Raw genomic sequence first — 19,391 nt, 5'->3', positions numbered from 1 at the left:
TCAGCAGAGTTGAACCTCCATGCAGATGCACGTTTAATTCAGAGCTTGGATGGCTCTGGAGTCTTCTTCATAGGGGGGTCTTACAGTCAGCAGAGAGTTGAACCCAGTGTGCTGTGAGACTGGCAGAACTCAAGTCTGCTCAGCTACCATTATGGCATTGATTAAACTGCAAGCCTCTCACCTCCCAGGAGACCCCCTTACAACCCCAGTACACTGATGGTTCAGAGAGAGTGAGAGACTCGCCCAAGGCCACAGAGTAACTTGCTTCTAGGCTGGCTGGAAGTGGGGCCTTTAATTCTTGACTCTTTGTTCTTCTTGCTGAAGCATTTCATTGTGGCCACTGGTAGCCAACAGTCCATGCATTTCTCTTACTACAGAACACAGAGCAGTTTAGAAACCAATCTTAAAATGGCCCCTTAAGGTTCTTAAGTTCTAGAGCTGGGTGTCAGTTGATGGGGCTTTTAAAGATGACTGGCTCACAAGAGGTCTGATAGAACCAATCATGGGCCTCCTAGGAGAAACCAATCATTGAGAGTGTTCCTTCGTAGGGTTTATTCTGTCCTACGGGCTTCCTCTTCCTGTTGTCTCTGCTTCTTAGCAGCCGTAAAGTGAGCAACTCTGCCTTGCCCCATCCTTTTGCCATGATGCTCTGCCTGCCACAGGTCCTGAGCTGGCCAAGCAGGGACTGCATCCTCCGAAACTGCAAGCCAAAATAAACCGCTTCTCTTTTGAAGTTGTTTCTCAAGTATTTTAACACTTGATAAAAGGCAATTATTAACACATGGTCCCCAGACTTCATATCAAACTCATGCAGATCCTTTTTTTTTTTTTTTTGATTTTTGTTTTTTGGTTTTTGTTTTGTTTTTTTTGACACAGGGTTTCTCTGTATAGCCCTGGCTGTCCTGGCACTCACTCTGTAGACCAGGCTGGCCTCAAACTCAGAAATCCACCTGCCTCTGCTTCCTGAGTGCTGGGATTAAAGGTGTGAGCCACCATGCCCGGCCAGATACTTTTTTTCACTAAAAAAATGTTTTGGTGAAGAGGCTGGAGAGATGGCTCAGAGTCCAAGAGCATCATGTTTGCCCTTCCAGAGGACCTGAGCTTGGCAGCTCATAAGCATCTGTGTAGCTCCAGGAGGACCCAATGCCTCTGGCCTCTGCAGGCGTCTGTATTCTCACGCACTTGTTTAAAACCAGTAAGAATAAGCAAAAACACTTCTTGCTGAACAAAGAGCACCTCTGGCTAGATACTGCCCCCCGCCCCCCATCCCCCGGTCAACTGCGTGTCTTTGCTGTGAAGTGTTGTGAAGTCTCTGGTAAGCCTGGCTACCACCCTGAGCTGAGCCCTAACAGCATCTTCCTTCTAGGGTCAGAGAAATGAGAACTGGCATCGGCACCATTCTTCATTATCATCATCTTAAATGTTAACCATGCCGCTGTCTCCCTACTGAGCCTTGGGCCTGAGCCTACCGGGTCCTCTGACATCACAGAAGGAGGGTCTTCTACCAACTCCATCGTTTTGTAGAAGACCCATGCCTTGTCTGTTCCAAAGAGCTCTCTAGGGATAAGAGATACAAATATGGCACCTCTGCTCTCTGGTTGTCATCGGGAGATGTGCCATTTCCTCTATGGAGGTGGGCAACAGACTCAAGCAGTGGAAAGACTTACCCTTGATCCGTCACTCTCTGCCGGGATCTGAGTTATTCGAGAGATCATTTCCCTTTCGATCGGATTTCACGAAAAGGCAGAATAAAAACTGAAATGCACACGTTTCTGACTGCCTGTCATCCTTTGTCATCCAAAACATTCTGCTTTTGAGAAATATTCTTTCCCCTTCTGCACCCAAGTTAAATCACTGCTTGTCTCAGCACTGGCCAGAGACGTGGACCACACACGTTACAAGCATAGTAGTTTTGGGTAAACCGACAGAAACCAGTTTCATTCAAGACACCTTCAGAGGAAGGATAGTTGGTGTGTCTGGTGCTGCCCCCCCAGGCACATCCCAGAGACCACATGATTCATATGTGCCTGAGCCTAGGGTGTTCCTGCTGGAGCAACCTCAGTCTAGGCTGGCTCTCAAGGATCCCACAGATGAATAACTGATGAAGACATCACATGCCATAGAGAATGCCCAATGGATATGGCAAGAATGCCTCTCCCAGCCATGTCTAACAAGCACGCCTCTTTAAAATAAAGATCACATAGCATGTGGTTTAAGTAGGGATACAACCACATAGTTCTGAACTCAGAAGGGATTCAGGATTCCCCCGCCACTCATGTCCTCCTCTCCAAGCAATCAGCGATTCCAGCTTTGATGTGGTCTTCAAAAGATTTTATGAGAAGAAGAGGAAACTCATGTGAACAGCAGGCCCGCCTTCCCCTCAGCGAGGTCTTGCTATGCCGTCCTGGCTGGTCTTGAACTTGCCTCCCCACCTCTGGAATCTTGGGCTTAAGGCAGGTGCCATCTCACCCCGCCTTCTTCTCCAAACAACAGTAGCAAGCGATCTATCCATGGGGGTGGGGGTGGGGAACATCCAGTTTGCTCATTAAATTGCTACATTGTGAATATTTACATTTTGGCCTGGTGTTATGGAGGAGATACCCCAACTTACAGATGCCCTCCAACTTGAAAGGGGTTATTTTTACTTAGTTGCTGGCATCCTAAGGCAGTGACAGAACAGGACACCATCTGTCTCATACTGACTGACTAGTGAAAGCTTCTGAAGATCTGGGTATCTATACCAGCCAGCACTGGCTCAGGGAACAGTCCATCTCCCAAATCCAAGCAGTCACACACTTGAAAAAGTTAATCTATATTAGGAAGTAGCAGGGATTGCCTAACTCGCCACTGAACTAATGAGTTAAGCCTACTAAAGAGCTTTAAGCCACAGAGTCTGCAGAAGCCTGTACACTGCCACTGGCTTAGGAGGTCATGAAGCAAGATGGGATGAGAAAGTCGTGGAACAGGTCCACGTTCCTCACAGGCAGTGGGTTCCTCTAGCCCCGCTGGGGGCATATATATTTCCCAAATCCTCTACCCTGCTGAAGTCACATGCTGGCCAACATGCTGGCCAAACCAAGGAGGCAATGTTTCAAAGAGTAGCTGCAACTTCAAGAAAAAGAGCCATGGCCAAGTGACAGCTGTATCTCCTGGGGGCCTGGAGGCACTGGGTACTAACATGAAAACGGGGCGGGGCTCTGCTTCCAAGAATTACCCAAGAAGGAAAGAGAGTGAACCAATCACTGTGGCTAACTCAAGTGGGGGCCCCGGTTAACCCTGAACTGTGGCCTGTATCATACCCGTGTTGTAGGCAGGAACGCTCTGGAGAACACTGAGGCCTCCACCACAGTTCCATCCTCAGTAGACCCCAGGAAGAGAGCACCTGAGGATGTTTCATCAAAGGGCAGCGCAGGGACCACTGAGCTATCCTGGCTGAGGAAGGGCCAGGACACTGTCACGGGATGTCCTTTGGGGGGATGCCCTTTTCTTTATTTAAACGTCAAACTATAAGTAGGAGCTCACTCACTGTATATAAGTAGGAGTTTCCTCTTGCTGTGCTTCAGAGTCCTACAAGAACATGGTCCCCACTTTAACCACTAAAGGGCTTAGTATGCAGTAGCAGCGAACAGGACATTAACTGAGGGTCAAGTAAGGAACAATGATGCATTGAGTAGGCCTACTTTCATTTACCCACTGAAAAGTCTCAGGGCACCTTTGTGCCCAGATGCTATCCTACACACTTAGGACATGAGAGGGCCCAGAGAGGAGATGCCTGCCTGCCTGCCTGCCCTCAGGAAATCTGTATCCTATAGAAGGTGGGCAGCAAGAAACAGAAAAGAGCCGACTCTGCAGCGAGTTAGGCAGTGAGAATCATAGGAAACACAGAAGTGGGTGGGCTCTATGGCCTTCGGGGTCACACGGGATGGAGCCCTTGTGTTGGTCAGCCCCGTGACGCTGGCTCCGCCTGGGATAGCTCTGGCTCCTAGGTCTCCACAGCTGTTTCTCTAGGAAGGAGGCTCTACTTCCCAGCCTGTGGCCTGCTCTTCAGCCCCCATTTCCCAGTAGCCTTAGCTTTGGTCTCAGCAGACTGTACCCGTGAACCACAGCCCCAGATGTTTCTCTCGTCTGGGACAGGGTGTAGCTCACAATGTCCAGATTGCCTAAGATATCCGAAGTGCTGCTGGCTTGTAGACAGACAGTCTTTCTGGCTCCCTGGAGCCTGAAGGGCTGGTTTCATCCCCTCTCTCCCACCCCAGAGGTGGGATCTACCTCAGAGAGTTCTAGATAGGTTTTCTTCAACTGAACTTATTCTCCTTGTATCTCTGTTCCCAGCCATGGTGCAGGGGGTATGTTGATCAGGCTGGCATGGCACTTGCTTACTTGTAGACTCAACAAAGTACCAGAGGAATAAGATGGCGGAGCTGAGGTAGCCAAGGAGGGCTCTACAGTAGGCAGGTGTAGGAAAGGCCACGTGCAACCAGGCCTGGAGAAACCAGGAAAGGGCCTCCTCCTTCTCCAGCATTCAGTGCCTAGAAACTAAACTCTACCTAGATTCAACCACCTGGATCTAAGGACTTCAGGCACCACACAGAGGGACTCCCAGCAGGCCAGGACGGCTCAGAAGCACAGGGGAATGCAAGGCAATTGAGAGAGGAGAGAGGGCCTGAATGTGCCAACCACTCTGGACCTCAAAGTAGTGTGGACACCTGGCTTTACCGAGACATGTACGTTCAGACTCCTTCCAAACCCAGAGGGTCCTCATTCTGCTCCCAGCCAAGAACAGAACAGAGGTTCGAATCACTGTCTTGAACTAGAAGGCTTATTGTGAGTGGAAAGCTCTCCCATCTTTCTACACAAGAATAACTCTATAGACTTAATAAAATCTGTCCTGCAACTCCGGAGGCTGCTTCGGCCCCAACCCTACAAGGCCTGCTCCTGCAAGGATCCACCCTGTAGGGCTGAGCTGTGCAAGGCCCTGCTCTACAACCCTCTTCCCCCCAGGCCTCTCTTGGCGAGACCCACCCTTGTCAGCTCTGCCTTGTGTAGATGCTCTGCTATAGGGCCCTGCAAATGAGGACAGACTCAGGCAACCAGAAGCCTCTGGGTATTCCCACAAATAACATACACCAAAATACTTACAGCAATGAAAAACGGAACCAGTAAATGAGCAAACGTACAGTAGACCAGATCGGCCATATCCACAAACAGAAATACCAGAGGAAGTCAAAAAAGAAGTAATGTTTTAAAAATGGTTCAAGAATCCAGAGACTTCTTTACAATGTGTGAGAAAAATAGAACTCAGTGGTGAATTTGCCCTGTGAGTCCGATGAGGTCAAAAATATTTGGACCAAAAACAACAAAGGAACAAAGCCTGGTAAGGATTGCTGAGGGAGAAGTCCAGCACATCAGGGAAGTTGGCCTGCTGGTCCCACGGTTTTAGAATACACAGACATCTTGAACACACAGCATCATCAGGGAGCAATGTGGCTTTGAAGAGTCAAAACAAAGGAACATCTCCTTTTTATTCTTTATTTTTGAGACAGAATGTCACATACCCCAGGCTGGCCTTGCTTTGTAACCAAGGATAGCCCTCAACAGTTAATCCTCCTGCTTCCACCTGCAGGCATGTTGCATGCCTGGTTTCAGTGGTGCTGAGAACAAACCCAGGTTTTAGTACATGTCATGCAACCTATGCAATTCAGTCTCCTCAGCTGTATCCCCAATCCTCAGCTATACTCTCAAGACTGCCAACTAGGGCTGTCAACAGCCATTCTCGGTTAGGGTCTACATTTCAGTATTTGTTCATTCAAGAAAATTTCAAGTAAGGCCTGCTAGGGCTGGCCCTGGGCTAGGGTGAGCATATGGTGCTGAATGAACAACCTGCCTTCACGTGGCTGAAGGTTTGCTGACCGGCAGGAAATCAGTCAGCAGTCACACACGCAGCACGTAATTACAGACCGAGAAATGCCAGGGAAGGGACTGAGAAGCCAGGCCTTAATTTAAATCGGGCGTGTGAAGCAAGTAAGTCATTAGGTAAGGAGATGGGGGAATACACACTTCATCTATGGTCCAGACCGAAGGGCAGCGTGGGTCTGACACACGGTGCTCTGCCCTGTGCCAGGTACCATAGGGAAAGGACAGGAAGGCCATCAGGGGCACAAGTGGAGACCTCTACATGTCTCTAATGTCCACACTATTCATGGAGGTGGGCCCTAGCTTCACAACAACCTAACTCCAGAGGAAGAAGTCAGGCAGGGCCAATGATGGGTCCACCCAGGTTATGGCCAAGACTTGTGTTGGAGAGTTAGAGACATGGCCAGAGGAGGATTTGTTAGGGAGAGAGAGAGAGAGAGAACCTGGATCATAGTCAATCATATATTCCAACTTGAATGGGGTGGGGGTGAGACGGATGGATGGACAGATGACAAATAGATAGAAGATGATAGATGATGAAAAGATGATAGATGGGATATATATATATATATATATGATATATAAAATATATGTATATATGTATATGTAATATATGATATGTATATATCATATATAATATATTATATATCATATATATTAGGGAAATGATAGATGATACATAGGCAGATAGATAGTAGGGAGCTAATAGTTAGTCGGGAGATAATAGATATACCACAGGTGATGCTCCAAGTGGCACACTGGGCCACAACTTTGAATCAGGACACAAGTCTGTGAGTCAGACAGGGTGGTGCTTGGTCCTTTCCTGTGCCTTGTCCTCCCACTGCCACCCAGGGTGATGATGGCACAACTGTCACACCTGCTTTACTGCCTGGACCAGCACCACCAGGTGCATGACACTGCCCAGGGTGACTTCTGGGCCAAGAACTCTCACTGGGAAGCCACGCACCTCTGAGGGAAGGCCTGCACCCTGGCTCACACACTTTGCACTGGGGACCCAATGTAGGCAGGGCAGGGATGAAGACCAGGGACAAACAAGCATGACAGAGATGAAAAAGTCACTGTCAGGCAGCCTATGTATACTCTTCAATCCTGACAGCAAGTCTACACACAGACAGGTATAGAGCAAGATATCTGGCTACACACAGAGCAAGTCTACACGGCAGAGAGGTATCACCATGGCAGAGAGATATCACTGACCCATTTTACAGACCAGGAGAGCAAGAGCTAGGGCAGTGGTTCTCAATCTGTAGGTCTTGACCTCTCAGGGATTGCCTATCAGATGGCCTGCATATCAGATATTTATATTATAATTCCTAACAGTAGCAGAATAACAGTTATGAAGTAGCAGTGAATTGGTCTTATAGCCGAGGGTCACTTCAGCACGAGGAACTGAGCATCAGAAAGGATGAGAGCTGCTGAGCTGGTGGGGTTCACTGGCCTGCTCAGTAGTAAGGCTCGTAATGAAGAAACTGAGGCCGGCTTACAAGAGCGATTGAGACAACTGTAATAGGACATCAGAGACAAGGAGGACTAGAAGGGGAAGGGAGGCCTGAAGCAATGGACTGGCATGGCTAAGAGGGGCTGCCAGGGAGGAGCTAGGCTGCTTGGTAGCTGGGCAGAGACAGACTCTAGGTAGGTGGGGTGGCAAATGGAGCCGCTCATCTGTCTCCACCTCCACGGGACTTTCCTGGACTGTAAACCCACAGCGAGAAGCCTAGTTACAGAGGAAACCGTCTGACCCATGCTTATGAAATGTCGAAGAGTCAGGCAGTTTGCAGGCTGGGAGCTGCACAGGGGATGCCAGCTGGTCCTGGTGACTCACACGGCACAGGTACAGACAACAGAGTCAAGTTGGAAGAAAGCACCATGCTCAAGGCTACACCAGCTCCCAGCTCTGCCCCCTGAACCAGCTTCACAACACTGGGCAGTACGCTGCATGCCTCTGGGTCTTAGCCTCCTTGGTAAGCAGCGGTGAACAGCTGCTCTTCATAGGGTCTTGTGAGAATTCAAAAGGAAGGCTTGGGGTGCTCACAGTGTGGGAGGAGAGCAATGTCCCTGCAGTGGCTCGCAGTCTGCAGGCCCGGGAGGGTGTATGGCACCTCAAGGCTCTCACCGGGTGGTCAGCCCTCCTCATGAACCAAACCTGCAAACTTCTGGACATCCGGGAAAGACTATCCGTGGATGCTTGTACTCCGGGCTAGACAGGGCTCTGCATCAGCTGAGTGTCAACTCCTAACTTCTGAGGAATACCCTGGCTTAGTTATTACGTTTGTTCCTTCCATTGCTATAAAGTGGCAATTCTTCAGGGACATTTTTTTCAAAACCGAACCATGCTCTTTAGGTTTGCTTTTTAAATAATACCATGAGAGGGATGGAGAGATGGCTTAGCGGTTAAGAGCACTGACTGCTCTTCTAGAGATGCTGAGTTCAATTCCCAGCACCCACATGGTGGCTCACAACCATCTGTACTGGGATCTGATGCCCTCTTCTGGTGTGTCAGTGATAGCATACTTGTGTAGATTAAAAAAAAAAAGATGATGATGATGGTGGTGGTGGTGGTGGTGATGATGATGATACCGTGAGAGACTGAAGCTTGCCGCTTTGGGTGGGTACTAGCCTCTCCTCTTAGCTGTGTGATTCAATGGGCCTCTGCTAAGTGACCTGACTGTGCCAAGGTCTGGAGAGCCCAGGAATTCTTACAGTAATACTTTTGCAGAGAGCCTGCTGTAGTACTGCTAAAGGAAATGGGTGATGCGCCAAGACTGTACTCCTGGGCTGTGCTCCCTGCATCCGCCAGACACACTGCACACAGGGCTGAAGCACCCATGCTGTGTTAACAGGCGGGATCAAAGGCTCAGGCTGCTGAGGAATGGGAACCTCACAGGATACAGGAGGCCATTTAGGAAGCAGCCCAGCCCTGAGCACACGTCCGGGAGACAGCAGGGAGGGAGGTGGGTGGATACTGACCTCAGCAGGCAGGTGTTGTGTGTTTCCCAGGAAGTGGAGTCGTGGATCATGGAACTGGATGGTCCAGGGTGATGTTGCAACTCAAGTTCTGGACTTGAACACCCAGGGCTTAATAGTTTTGTCAGGAGTTCTCTTGATGAGCCTCAGGGTCCTCGTGGCCACAGAGGTAAGACAGTGCTCTTTAAGGTGCTGTGAACATCAACAGAATGTATGCCAAGCCTATAACCACCAAACTCATTCAAGCTGGTGAGTAGGTGCCACCGTACCTAGACTTTGCTTATGATGTGTGTCTGTGTGACAGCTTCTCCCACAGGCTCGATCATGTCCCTAGAGCAGGTCATATCCACTAAACAATAGGTGCTAATTTGGGGCCAGGTTGTGACGACTGCCTGGGTTGGAAAAGACACCTCTAGGTCCTGTCCAGTTCCGTCTCCCCCTCTGCCAATAAGATCAAAACCCTAGGAGAGAGTAGGTCAGGCAACTGCCTGCTCAGACTCAGTAGGGTCACCTCCTAGCAAATATTCCCATCTCCAACAAAAGGAGCACATGTGTAGAGTTTTTAGACCAAGCTGAGCATGTGAGGTGACTCCAGCAGGCTCCAACATTCAGCATCAACTTCTCAGGTTCAGCCTCGGGGAGAAACTGTGTTGTCTCTCTCTCTCCTTTCTCATCTCTGTTAATAATGGCCCTGACAGCCTTGGGGTGGTGTCATGAGCAGGTGCATCTCCTCTGCCCTGCAAAGGCCCACCCTGCAGGCAGAGAGGTTTGTTTGTCCATAGCAACACCCTGCTATTTCAGAACACTGGCGATCCGGAGGTGGCTTAGGCCCCTGAGCCCTGGAGAACAGGACACTAACATCACTTTCACTGATAAATTCCTCTACAACAGCTGACCACCTAAAAACAATACCACACACAGACCTCAAATGTCTCTTCCATGATAGCGCCTCTGAGGGTCTTTCTATGGGATCGCACGTTCCTCTCAAAAAAGCCATCTGGGGAGAGGTTTCCTGGGCCTTGTGCCTTTGCCTCGTCGACTCAGTCTGAGAGGCAGAGAGGGAGGTCTGTCCTCATGGATCTGGGTCAAATTTAGCTTTGACAAGCACGCCATGATGATAAGATGAAGAAACAGATGTGTTTACTCAACAGCCAGGACTCTGAAGAGGAGCAGAGAAACCCTATGGTGCTTTGATGTACTGAGAAGACACGGAGCCTCAATACCCTCAAGTGTGTATGAATGAGGAGAGGCCCAGGGAGACCGCCCCTGTTCTCCATAGTGAAGGCAGAGTGCAACATTTTGGCTCTGTGGTTTCTCTGGCCTACCAAGCATGAGGCTTTGTTCCACGCGTACTACTTCCATTCTCAAAGGAAGATGCTCCAATTTTCCTCTCACACGAAGAACAAATACCATAGAGATGGCTCATGATCTGCTGTATGTGGCACAGGCTGACCCTCACTCATCTCTTGCCACCTTCAGCCACAACACCCCGTCCATCACAAGAGTCTCTGAATGAGCTAGTGCCATAACCAGTGAAAGGCCAAGACATTCAAGAGCAGAAGCCATCACTCAGCCACGCTGAGGCATTGCAAGAGTCTTTTCCTCCCCAGAACTCTGCAAAAGTAGATTTTTTTTCTTGATTTACTTTGGTTTATCCACAAATATCTGATGAGCTGTCATTCAGTTCCTCAGAACTGCAGAACGGTGGCACTTCAGATAAAAACCTGAAAAGAAGCAAAATCCACGGGCATACACCCAGCACTGCCATTTTACACATCTGGAGGACCCTGTCCCTAACCCAGACCACACTGCATGGAACTAAGCACTGGCAGTACGCACTGCCTTGGTTTGCTGGAGGGTCACTGAATGGGTCGGGGTAGCAGACAAGTGACAACCTGGAGGTAGGTCCACACGTGGATGTAGGTGGTCCACACATAGATACAAGTGGTCCACACATGGATGTTGGTTGTCCACACATGGATGTAGGTGGTCTACACATGGCAGATGTAGGTGGTCCACACATGGATATGGGTGGTCTACACACAAATGTTGGTTGTCCACACACGGATGTAGGAGGTCTGCACACCACGATGAGATGTTGCACAGAGGATGGTTTTCAATTTTGTTGGTATATAAAGCAAGCTTTCCCCTCGCCCAAGTAAAACACTTCACTCCATTCTATCTGCTGATGGGGTGTTGAGGTGGGTTGGGGTGGGACCCAACCTAACTGTCAGAACTAAAGGCCTAAGAAAGGAGAAGTCAGGAGGAAACAGCCACAATGACTGCCAATACACCAGCTGCAGGGAGGAGCAGGGCTCCTCTCATCTCCAAGGGCTGGGCCTGGTGCACTGGGTGACTAGATCTGCTATGGGGCCGTGGGTCAGGCTGAATCTCGGAGACCCAGTTCTACCCACGTGGAAACCTGGAAATACCAGCAGCAGGAGTAGCAGCGATGTATTTGTAATCTTCCAAGTTTAGTTTAGCTGCTCTTCTCCTCCTGCCCCATTGGATCAGCATCAGTTTTCTTCCCAGGCACGGGAGGGCTACTCTTTGGCAGAGAGATCGTCCTGAATCATGTATTTGCCACCTTTAGAAAGTAGGTATTTTCTAAAGCAGTGCCACAAACCATTGCTAAAGTCATCGCCATAAGGAAAATCCATTTGCTTCCCATCTCAGTCAGCAAGCACTTACTGGGTATGTACCATATGCAAAACCTCCCAGGTTGATGCTGAATCACAATTGAGAAATGCCAGTAACTTTCTGGGCTGGTCTTCTAGAATGTTCAACTTGATGTGCTTGAGATGGGAGGATAAAAGAACTCCAAACAAGGAAAAGACTAGAGCCCAACAGACAGCTGTTGCATCTCCTACAAGATACAACCTGGGGACTGGTACAGAGAACCCCCAGAGTTGCAAAGAGGGCATCCTCAGAGGATAAACATAGCGACTGACCCTGCGGTTGGATAAGACAGTTGGGCTGCTGACCTCTGGCTTCACATACATGTGAGGTTGGGGATTGTGAACACTTCAAATAATAGGATGAAAGACCTCCCATACCCCACATACATACTCCGTGTTACATCTTCAAAACCTGCTCTCCACTGAAAATAGTGGACACAGTGTCTGCTTTTTGTCTTTGTATAAAACACGGGCTCCACACTTGACACACAGTAGTTGCCCAGTAAGAAGAGCAAAACCCCATGATCAAATGATTGGATGGATGGCGGGCAGGATCAGCCTTTTATATTTTTGGTTGTGAGCTTAGCCTTTAATGTCTGAACCATCTCTTCAGCTCAAGGGCCAGAATTCTATAACCAGCTACTGAATAGAGGGGTTCCTTTGAGGACATGCATCAAGAATCTTCCACAATTCAAGGAAAAGAGAACAACTAAAAAACACAGCCTCAGTTGCTCCCATGAGCTCCAGACCTGGAGAACCAGGGAGACTAACTGGGGACACTGGGATGTGGTGTCTGTGTCCTGGTCTGGATTCCATGACTTAACAGTCACTAAGAGCCATGAGCCATGAGCCTTCCCCACTTGTCTTAGTCAGGGGTTCTTTTCCTGTACAAACATCATCACCAAGAAGCAAGTTGGGAAGGAAAGGGTTTATTCACCTTACACTTCGACATTACTGTTCATCACCAAAGGAAATCAGGACAGGAACTCACACAGGGCAGGAACCTGGAGGCAGGAGTGGATGCAGAGGCCATGGAGGAATGGGCCATGGAGGAATGCTGCTTACTGGCTTGCTCAGTATGCATTCTTATAAAACCCAAGACTAGTAGCCCAGGGATGGCACCACCCACAATGGGCCCTCCACCCTTGATCACTAATTGAGAAAATGCCTTACAGCTGGATCTCATGGAGGCACTTCCTCAAGGGAGGCTCCTTTCTCTGAGATAGCTCCAGCTTGTGCCAAGTTGACACACAAAACCAGCCAGTGCACCACTAGTGGCCATAGGCTGTTATGGCACTGATTGGGTTTCAGAACCTGTTCAACTCTGGATAGGGCAAAGACATTCCCAGGGGTTCAATGACCCTTACGTATGGTGGAAGTGATAGGGAAGCCCATTTTATAGGCTATGATGGGGATTGCTGAATTTTTTCTTGCGACTTCAGTGTACTGGGAACCGTGTCTGGCACATATATCTCACGTGTACTGGGGATGTTAGATGTTAACTGCTTCACACTGAGGGCAACACCTCATCTGCGCCACGCTTTACATCCGCAGTGTGTCCAGTGCAGCTTTAGAGCATGGTTTAGAAGTGTGCTGGGAGGGAGGTGAGGGGCTGCACTTTTGGGGCCCGGATTTATGCCCCAAAGGAAGTGAGGAGCCAGTAAGTTTGTGCATTTGTTACATAAACAGCCAGCTGGACACATCTGCCTGTGTGTTCCGCTGCTGTCACCTCGTGCTCCCTTCATGTTGTCCCTAAAGGACCAGGAGACTGTGTTAAGCCAAGGCATACCTCTCTATCAATCCACACACACTTCACGGATGCTTGAGCTTCTGAGATCTTTAAAGCCTCCATTTCACAATTTCTGATACCATCCCTTTCTCTAAACTTGGGAGAACCACAGCCCACTGTCTGGAATGGCCCCAGGTTCCAGGCAATAGTTTCCCTCCTTATCGAGATATAGTAGCCCCTGGCCACACACCCAGAAAAGGTGTCAAACCTTTTAGGGGCAGTGACATCATTCATGCTCCCCAAACTAACACCCCAGCTGGGTCCCTGTCAAGAGCCTCCTCTAAAGAGAACTTCTCAAATCAAGTCCCAGAACCTGTCGAGACACATACGTGCACAGATGCAACAAGGCAGGATCTCAGAAGGGTGTAGCTGACACACAGGTGAGTCAAACCGTGTCCAGGCAGTTCTCAACTGGCCCACACGAGACAAGTCCTCAGCCATCCAACAGCGAGGCCAGGCCCAGCTGCCATCCCACCCAATGTCTCACGCCAGATGGAAGGGTGGGTCCCTGCAGGGCCATGGCAGCCAATACACTCAGCCAGAGATAAGATCTTGGGGCTCAGAGGAGACAGGCTGACAGAAGACATTGTATGCCCAGCTGTCTACAGCACAGCTCTGCTAGCCAGCACCTGATCAGCCAGGCCAGGCCATCTAGGGGCTACTCACACACATGCCCTCCCAGGAGGCCCAGGTTAACGTCTGAGCTAGGCTATACGAGGGAAAGGATACCAATTCCACTCAGAGCCTGGAAGATCAGTCCTGCCTGCTCTGGTGGGACACATCCGTAAACAAGCAGCTCCCAAAAGCCAACACAAAGAGAATGGGAAGAGGATTAAGTATAACACTGGGGAGCTAAAAAGAGATAGACAGATAGCACGCTAGTACCTTCGAGTTTCCAGCTCACTGACAACTCAAGAAATATACAAATTAAAGTAGAAAAAGGAACGGGGGAGGGGAATGAATGGGTTCCAAACAGCATATATAAAATAGCAGAAGCAATTTCTCAGAACATTTTTTAAAAGTTATTGCATGTGCATGGTGTGTGTGTGTGTGTGTGTGTGTGTGTGTGTATGTGTGTGCGCATGCTATGGAGTGTGTGTGTGTGTGTGTGTGTGTGTGGCGATCAGAGAACAATCTTGTGGAGTCAGTTCTCTCTGTCCATCTTTATGTGGATTCCAGGGTTCGAACTCAGGAGGTCAGGCTTGCTCGGCCATTGCCTTTGCCACAGAGCCATCTTACCTGCCTAAACACTTACTAATTACGTATTCAAAGCCTTAAAAATGCGCATGTCTTTTATCCCAAGTACTTTTAAATACATAGAGTCCTGTACTGATTTAATACAACCAGTAACTTTCATTTGCCTTATGTTGTATATTCTGTATTAGCTTCATATAAATACTTCAATATGGTTCACAGCACAGTTTAGTATGGGGGGAAAACCAGGCAGAAAGTCAAACAAGATATTGGTTAAATTAATTATGATCGGACAGAAGATGTAATACTATGCAGTCATTTTTTAAAAGTCCTCTAAAAATGTTAATGACATGAAGAAACATTTGTCACATATTGACGGATTGAAAGTAGACTGCATATTGTCTTTGTGATCCTCGTTCTAGAAACAATAACGTGATGTATGCACACTAGCACACGCCGTCAGAAGGCATGAGGCAGCATTTGAGAGAAGTCTGTCTGCAGACAGAATTACCCTCTACCAGCCTCAAGTTTCTTTAGGGAGGCACACACATGAAGGAAGCCTTCAGCCTCAAACAATACTGAGTGGGCCTCATGACAGACTTGCCTCTGGAGTTGGGACACTGTTGAGGTAGGAGGACACCCCCGTCCCTGACGGCAGTGGCCTTCTTGCCCTCTTGCTAGCTTTCAAAGCAGCCTAGGCATTTGCCCTTCGTCCTCCAGCCTGAAATGCTTTCCTATGGATCTTCAGTGTCTCCCTTCCGGCTGCAGGTTGGAGAGGCAAAAGTCACGGTGGAGTGAGAAGGGCAGGCAGAAACAGGAAATGGAAAGTGCACATGGCTCTGGAGAGCGAGAGATGATGAGCCAGAGTTAACGATTTTAGGGAATCATCAGGGGGCATGAAACGGGCAGCAGCCACCAGGCCAAGAACCTGCGTTCTCTGCATACACACCTGGTGTGCCCAGGAGGTGGCTGGCATGGCAGATAATTAATGATCTCAATGCTGAGAAGACGCGTGGCCATATTCAGCACTCACAGTCAGTGCTGAGACCCTGTGCCGTGGCACTGGATGCTGAGGATGGTGGGTGCCCTGCACTTCCCAACATGTCTTCCCCTCACCTCAGGAGGTGAGCACCTTCTCTGGATGCGATGCAGATGCCCACAGATGAAGCGACTCAGATAGGGAAACGAAAAGATGTTGCCTCAAATCCCCAACAAAACTTGGGTGCACTGAGCTGCGGCTGCCATTTTCCTAAGCAAAACCACAGTTACTGTATTTAGTTCTACAGTCGAGGTGTGTGAAGTCCTTGCTGATAGGAAGTTCTGCCTCCAGCACAGACAAAAGCCCTTGCCTGGAGAGATGGACTCCACAGTAATACACATCAACTACCGAGTGGGAGGAGAGCAGGAGGGGTGTGGAAGGAAGAGCCACTTGGGACATTCTGGACAGGCAAATGAGAGTGGCACGCTGTGGGGTGGAGAGCATGTGACAGCCACCCCAGTGCTGTCTAAGTCAGCGTGGGCTCTCCTAAGTCCCCACTCCAAACAGCATCTGAGCTTGAAGCCTCAGAGATGCAAAGTGGCATTTCTCCACTGAGCAGAGTTGGAGGAGACAGCTGGGCCAACATGCCAGGAAACAAAGGTAGGTGACCTATTCTCCCCTAAGCCTGCATGGACCACAGCCCAGAAACGCAGGATAAGGCCCAGTGAGGGCACTTCCTCCAGATATGTCCCATGGCCTCATTTTGAATTTGTTAATGTACATCGTCACACACAGCTACTGAGCACCAGAACTGAGTGAGCACGCCTGGACAACAGAGGGGATGGGAGAGAGTCATAGAATTACCATCTGGAAACAGGGAAGGGTCTCATTATAAGTAAGATGCCCCAAATGTGGAGACCCTGCAGCTCACCACAATGGGTCTGCAAAGATACCCTGCTGTTACTGAGGGGACTGCCCCATCTTCAGGACTCTACAGAGACCCTGAAAATCTTACACTAAAGAACTCTCTGGTGGCTGGTCAGTAGTCTAGTGAGAGCATCATCTTCCCAGATACCAGGCGAATGAATGGATCTCAGGCCGTAGGCCCACAAGAAGCACTGGGGAGAACTCACCCTCGGTGATCGGGACCATCCCGGCACCTCTCCCTTCTTCACCCAGAACACCACAGAAACAAGGCTACTTATCTCCTAGTCAGTAAAAGGCTCCAGGGACTTCTCCCACCCGACCCTAAGCAACAGCAGCTCTCCATACCGCAGGGTCCACGTTGCAGACCCTCCCAGACCAAAGCTTTTGCAGCGAAGGAGCTGCCTCCGCAGAGGGGAGAAGCGCCAGATCCTATCAGCCAATTATCCAGGCACGGCTACTCGCAAGTTCGGGCACGCTCTGCCTAGGCACAAGCAGCGGGAGGGGCCCGGGCGCGCCCAGGGGGTCTGAGTCTGCGCCCTGGTCGCGCCCCCGTAGCGGATTGTGGTCTTGTCTAGGGGCGGCTCGCCCAAATGGGAGTTTATCGGTCCCTGAACCCTAAGAGCCTGGGGGATCTAAGCTGGGGGAGCGTCTAGGAAAGATGTCTGGGTAGCAAGGGTGTTCAGAGCTGGGTCGGGAAGACTGGACTTGGGCCAGGGGTATGATCAAGGGGTCTGGGTCTTGGGGTAAGGGCGCCTGGGGCTCCGGGTCTGGTACCCAGCGCCAAACAGGAGGCTGAGCCAGGGCCCTGATCTGGGAGCCGACCGCCAGTCTGCTCCTTAAGGCCAAATTGCGGCGCAGCCAGGCCCCCCTCCTGATTCTGGCCTCCCAAAGACCCCTCCACGACCTGAATCCCAGCAGTCTCCGGCTCCAAGATCGCCCCGGAAACACAGCCCTCCCCTCCAACGTGTGGCGCGCCCCGGTCTTCTCTAGTTCGTGGAACAAAAGAGCAGCTCTCGTGGAGCTGGTTCAGAGCCTACACTGACTGTCCCGTGGCCCTCCGCCGCCGGGCTTTGTGCTCGCATAGGGAGCAGGGAGGATCGCTGGGGTCCCGGAGCACATCTCACGGACCCCGCGCAGAGGCACGCAGCGCCTAAGCTCAAAGTTGTCGACGCCGGTCGCCTCCCACACCGCTCCAGTTTCCCTCCGCGGGGTGCCCCATTCATTTGCCAAGGGACCGAGTGCAGACCGCCCCGGTGGGCCTCGGGCACTTACCTTGCTCTTGACTTCCACAGCGCTGCAGTCGTAGAAGCGTAGGGTCTGAGACTTATGAAAACTCCGGTTCATGATTTCGGCCCCACTCAGCCTCGCCTTCGCCCTCGCCGCTCAGGGGCCTCAGAGAGAGTCTCCGCGGAGACGCCCCCCAACGTCTGCCCGGGCCCGGCGCCGGGCCCGCGCTCGCTAGGGCGCCCGGCTGCACGGCGTGAGGCGGGCCGGAGCGGGGCTGGCGGCGCGCCGCGGGGACTCCAGGGGCCGCGCGAGGGAGGAGCTACGGGACGCCTCCCCCGAGTCCCGCCTCCCTCGCCCCGCCCCCAGTGACCCGCCCCCAGAGCCCCGCCTCCAGTCCCCATCAGGACCCGCCCACGCCACGCCCCCACCTGGTGCCTTTCCAAAGGCAGAAGCTCTGGGCCATTTTCTGGACTCTCCGGTTTGCATTCTCTACAGCGGTCCGCCTGGGAAAGGGGTTCTCGATAGATTCTTAAGAAGCAATGGTGAGAACAAGCCCTCCAGGTCTGCTTCACCTGCCTGCCTCAGTTGCCAGGTTGTAGGTGGTCTCGCCCATGAAGTAGTGAACTCTTAACACACAGGCAGGACGGAAAGCGACAGGATAGTAAACCAATGCCAAATTGTAAAGAAATAGTTAAAGTTAAAACTAATATGTAGTATTAACAACAAGAACTAAACCTGTTTTGTCTTTTTTTTTTTTTAAGGGAGAGGAACACTTGCAGGAGGGTTTGAGGAGCAGCGAGGGTTTTTCTAAGGCAGTTGATAGAAAATAGGATAGGTTTGGAGAAAGAACTGATTCTTATATCATAAAAGACTAGATAGAGCACTTAGAAAGAGGGGGGAGAAAACCCAAGATGGAACCTGGCTCCTTAGGAGTTTGTAAAGAAGTTAGGACGAAACTCACAGGCTTTAACAACTATCTTAAAATGTCTCATGCATTTGTGTAATCGGCATGTTTACTTTTTGTGTACATTGTAATATACATTACAGAATTGTGATCATTCTGTTTTGTCACTACCCGGGTTATAATGAATGTTTTCATCAGTTGTTTCTTTTTAGAAAATGTTCTTTAAATTGCTTATGTGAATAAAGGTATGACTTCTAATGGTTTTATTTTATTGGCTATGTTTGCATTTCATACATACTAATATTATATGCTGAACCCCAGGTTTCACTTATTTCTGAGGCTTTTAAAAGATATTGACTATTAAAATGGAATTATTAGGCTATAAAACACACCTCCTCTAAAGCTTTAATACAGACTGCCAAATTGCATTCCCTAAATTTTAATTTTTATTCAGTTTTGCTGTGTATTTCTTCTGTTATGATCAGGGTTAAATGCCAGGGCCTGTGGTCACTGTGGTTTAGAGTTATAATCCTTCCTTTAGAAGAAAGTCCATATTGTTCAGAGGACCCCGGATAGGCATAGGTGATGTAAGCCGGGAAGACGCGGGGAAATCCTGGTCAAAAAGCAGCAGGAGCAAGCTTCTCACTTCTCTCTTCTTTCTCAGCCCCTCCCACAGAGCCCCTCCTCCAAGAGCTCCTCCCCCAAAGCCCTCCCCAAAGAGCCCCTCTCCCAAAGCCCCTCTCCCAAAGCCCCTCCCCCAAGAGCCCCTCCCTTACCCTTCTCTTTCCCTCCTTT

At 50.0% G+C, this 19,391-nt stretch overlaps 1 protein-coding gene across 3 annotated transcripts in view; it reads right to left on the bottom strand.

Moving 5' to 3' along the window:
- Positions 1-17,985, bottom strand: part of Pard6g (par-6 family cell polarity regulator gamma) — a 71,900-nt gene extending 53,915 nt beyond the window's left edge. For 2 of the 3 annotated variants that reach the window (XR_003835475.1, XM_029472238.1), the window contains exon 1: positions 17,738-17,945. Coding sequence is in view for 2 of the 3 variants with exons in the window: in XM_029472238.1 (XP_029328098.1) it covers positions 17,738-17,809 (72 nt within the window). In the remaining variant the exon portion in view is untranslated. Of the gene's footprint in view, positions 1-17,737 lie in introns of all 3 variants that reach the window. The other variant, XM_021150743.1, reaches the window with a different exon arrangement.
- Positions 17,986-19,391: the final 1,406 nt, after the last annotated feature.

Source organism: Mus caroli, chromosome 18 (assembly GCF_900094665.2).
Source record: "Mus caroli chromosome 18, CAROLI_EIJ_v1.1, whole genome shotgun sequence".
NCBI classification, from domain to species: domain Eukaryota; kingdom Metazoa; phylum Chordata; class Mammalia; order Rodentia; family Muridae; genus Mus; species Mus caroli.
This window is presented reverse-complemented; position numbering and strand designations above follow the sequence as displayed.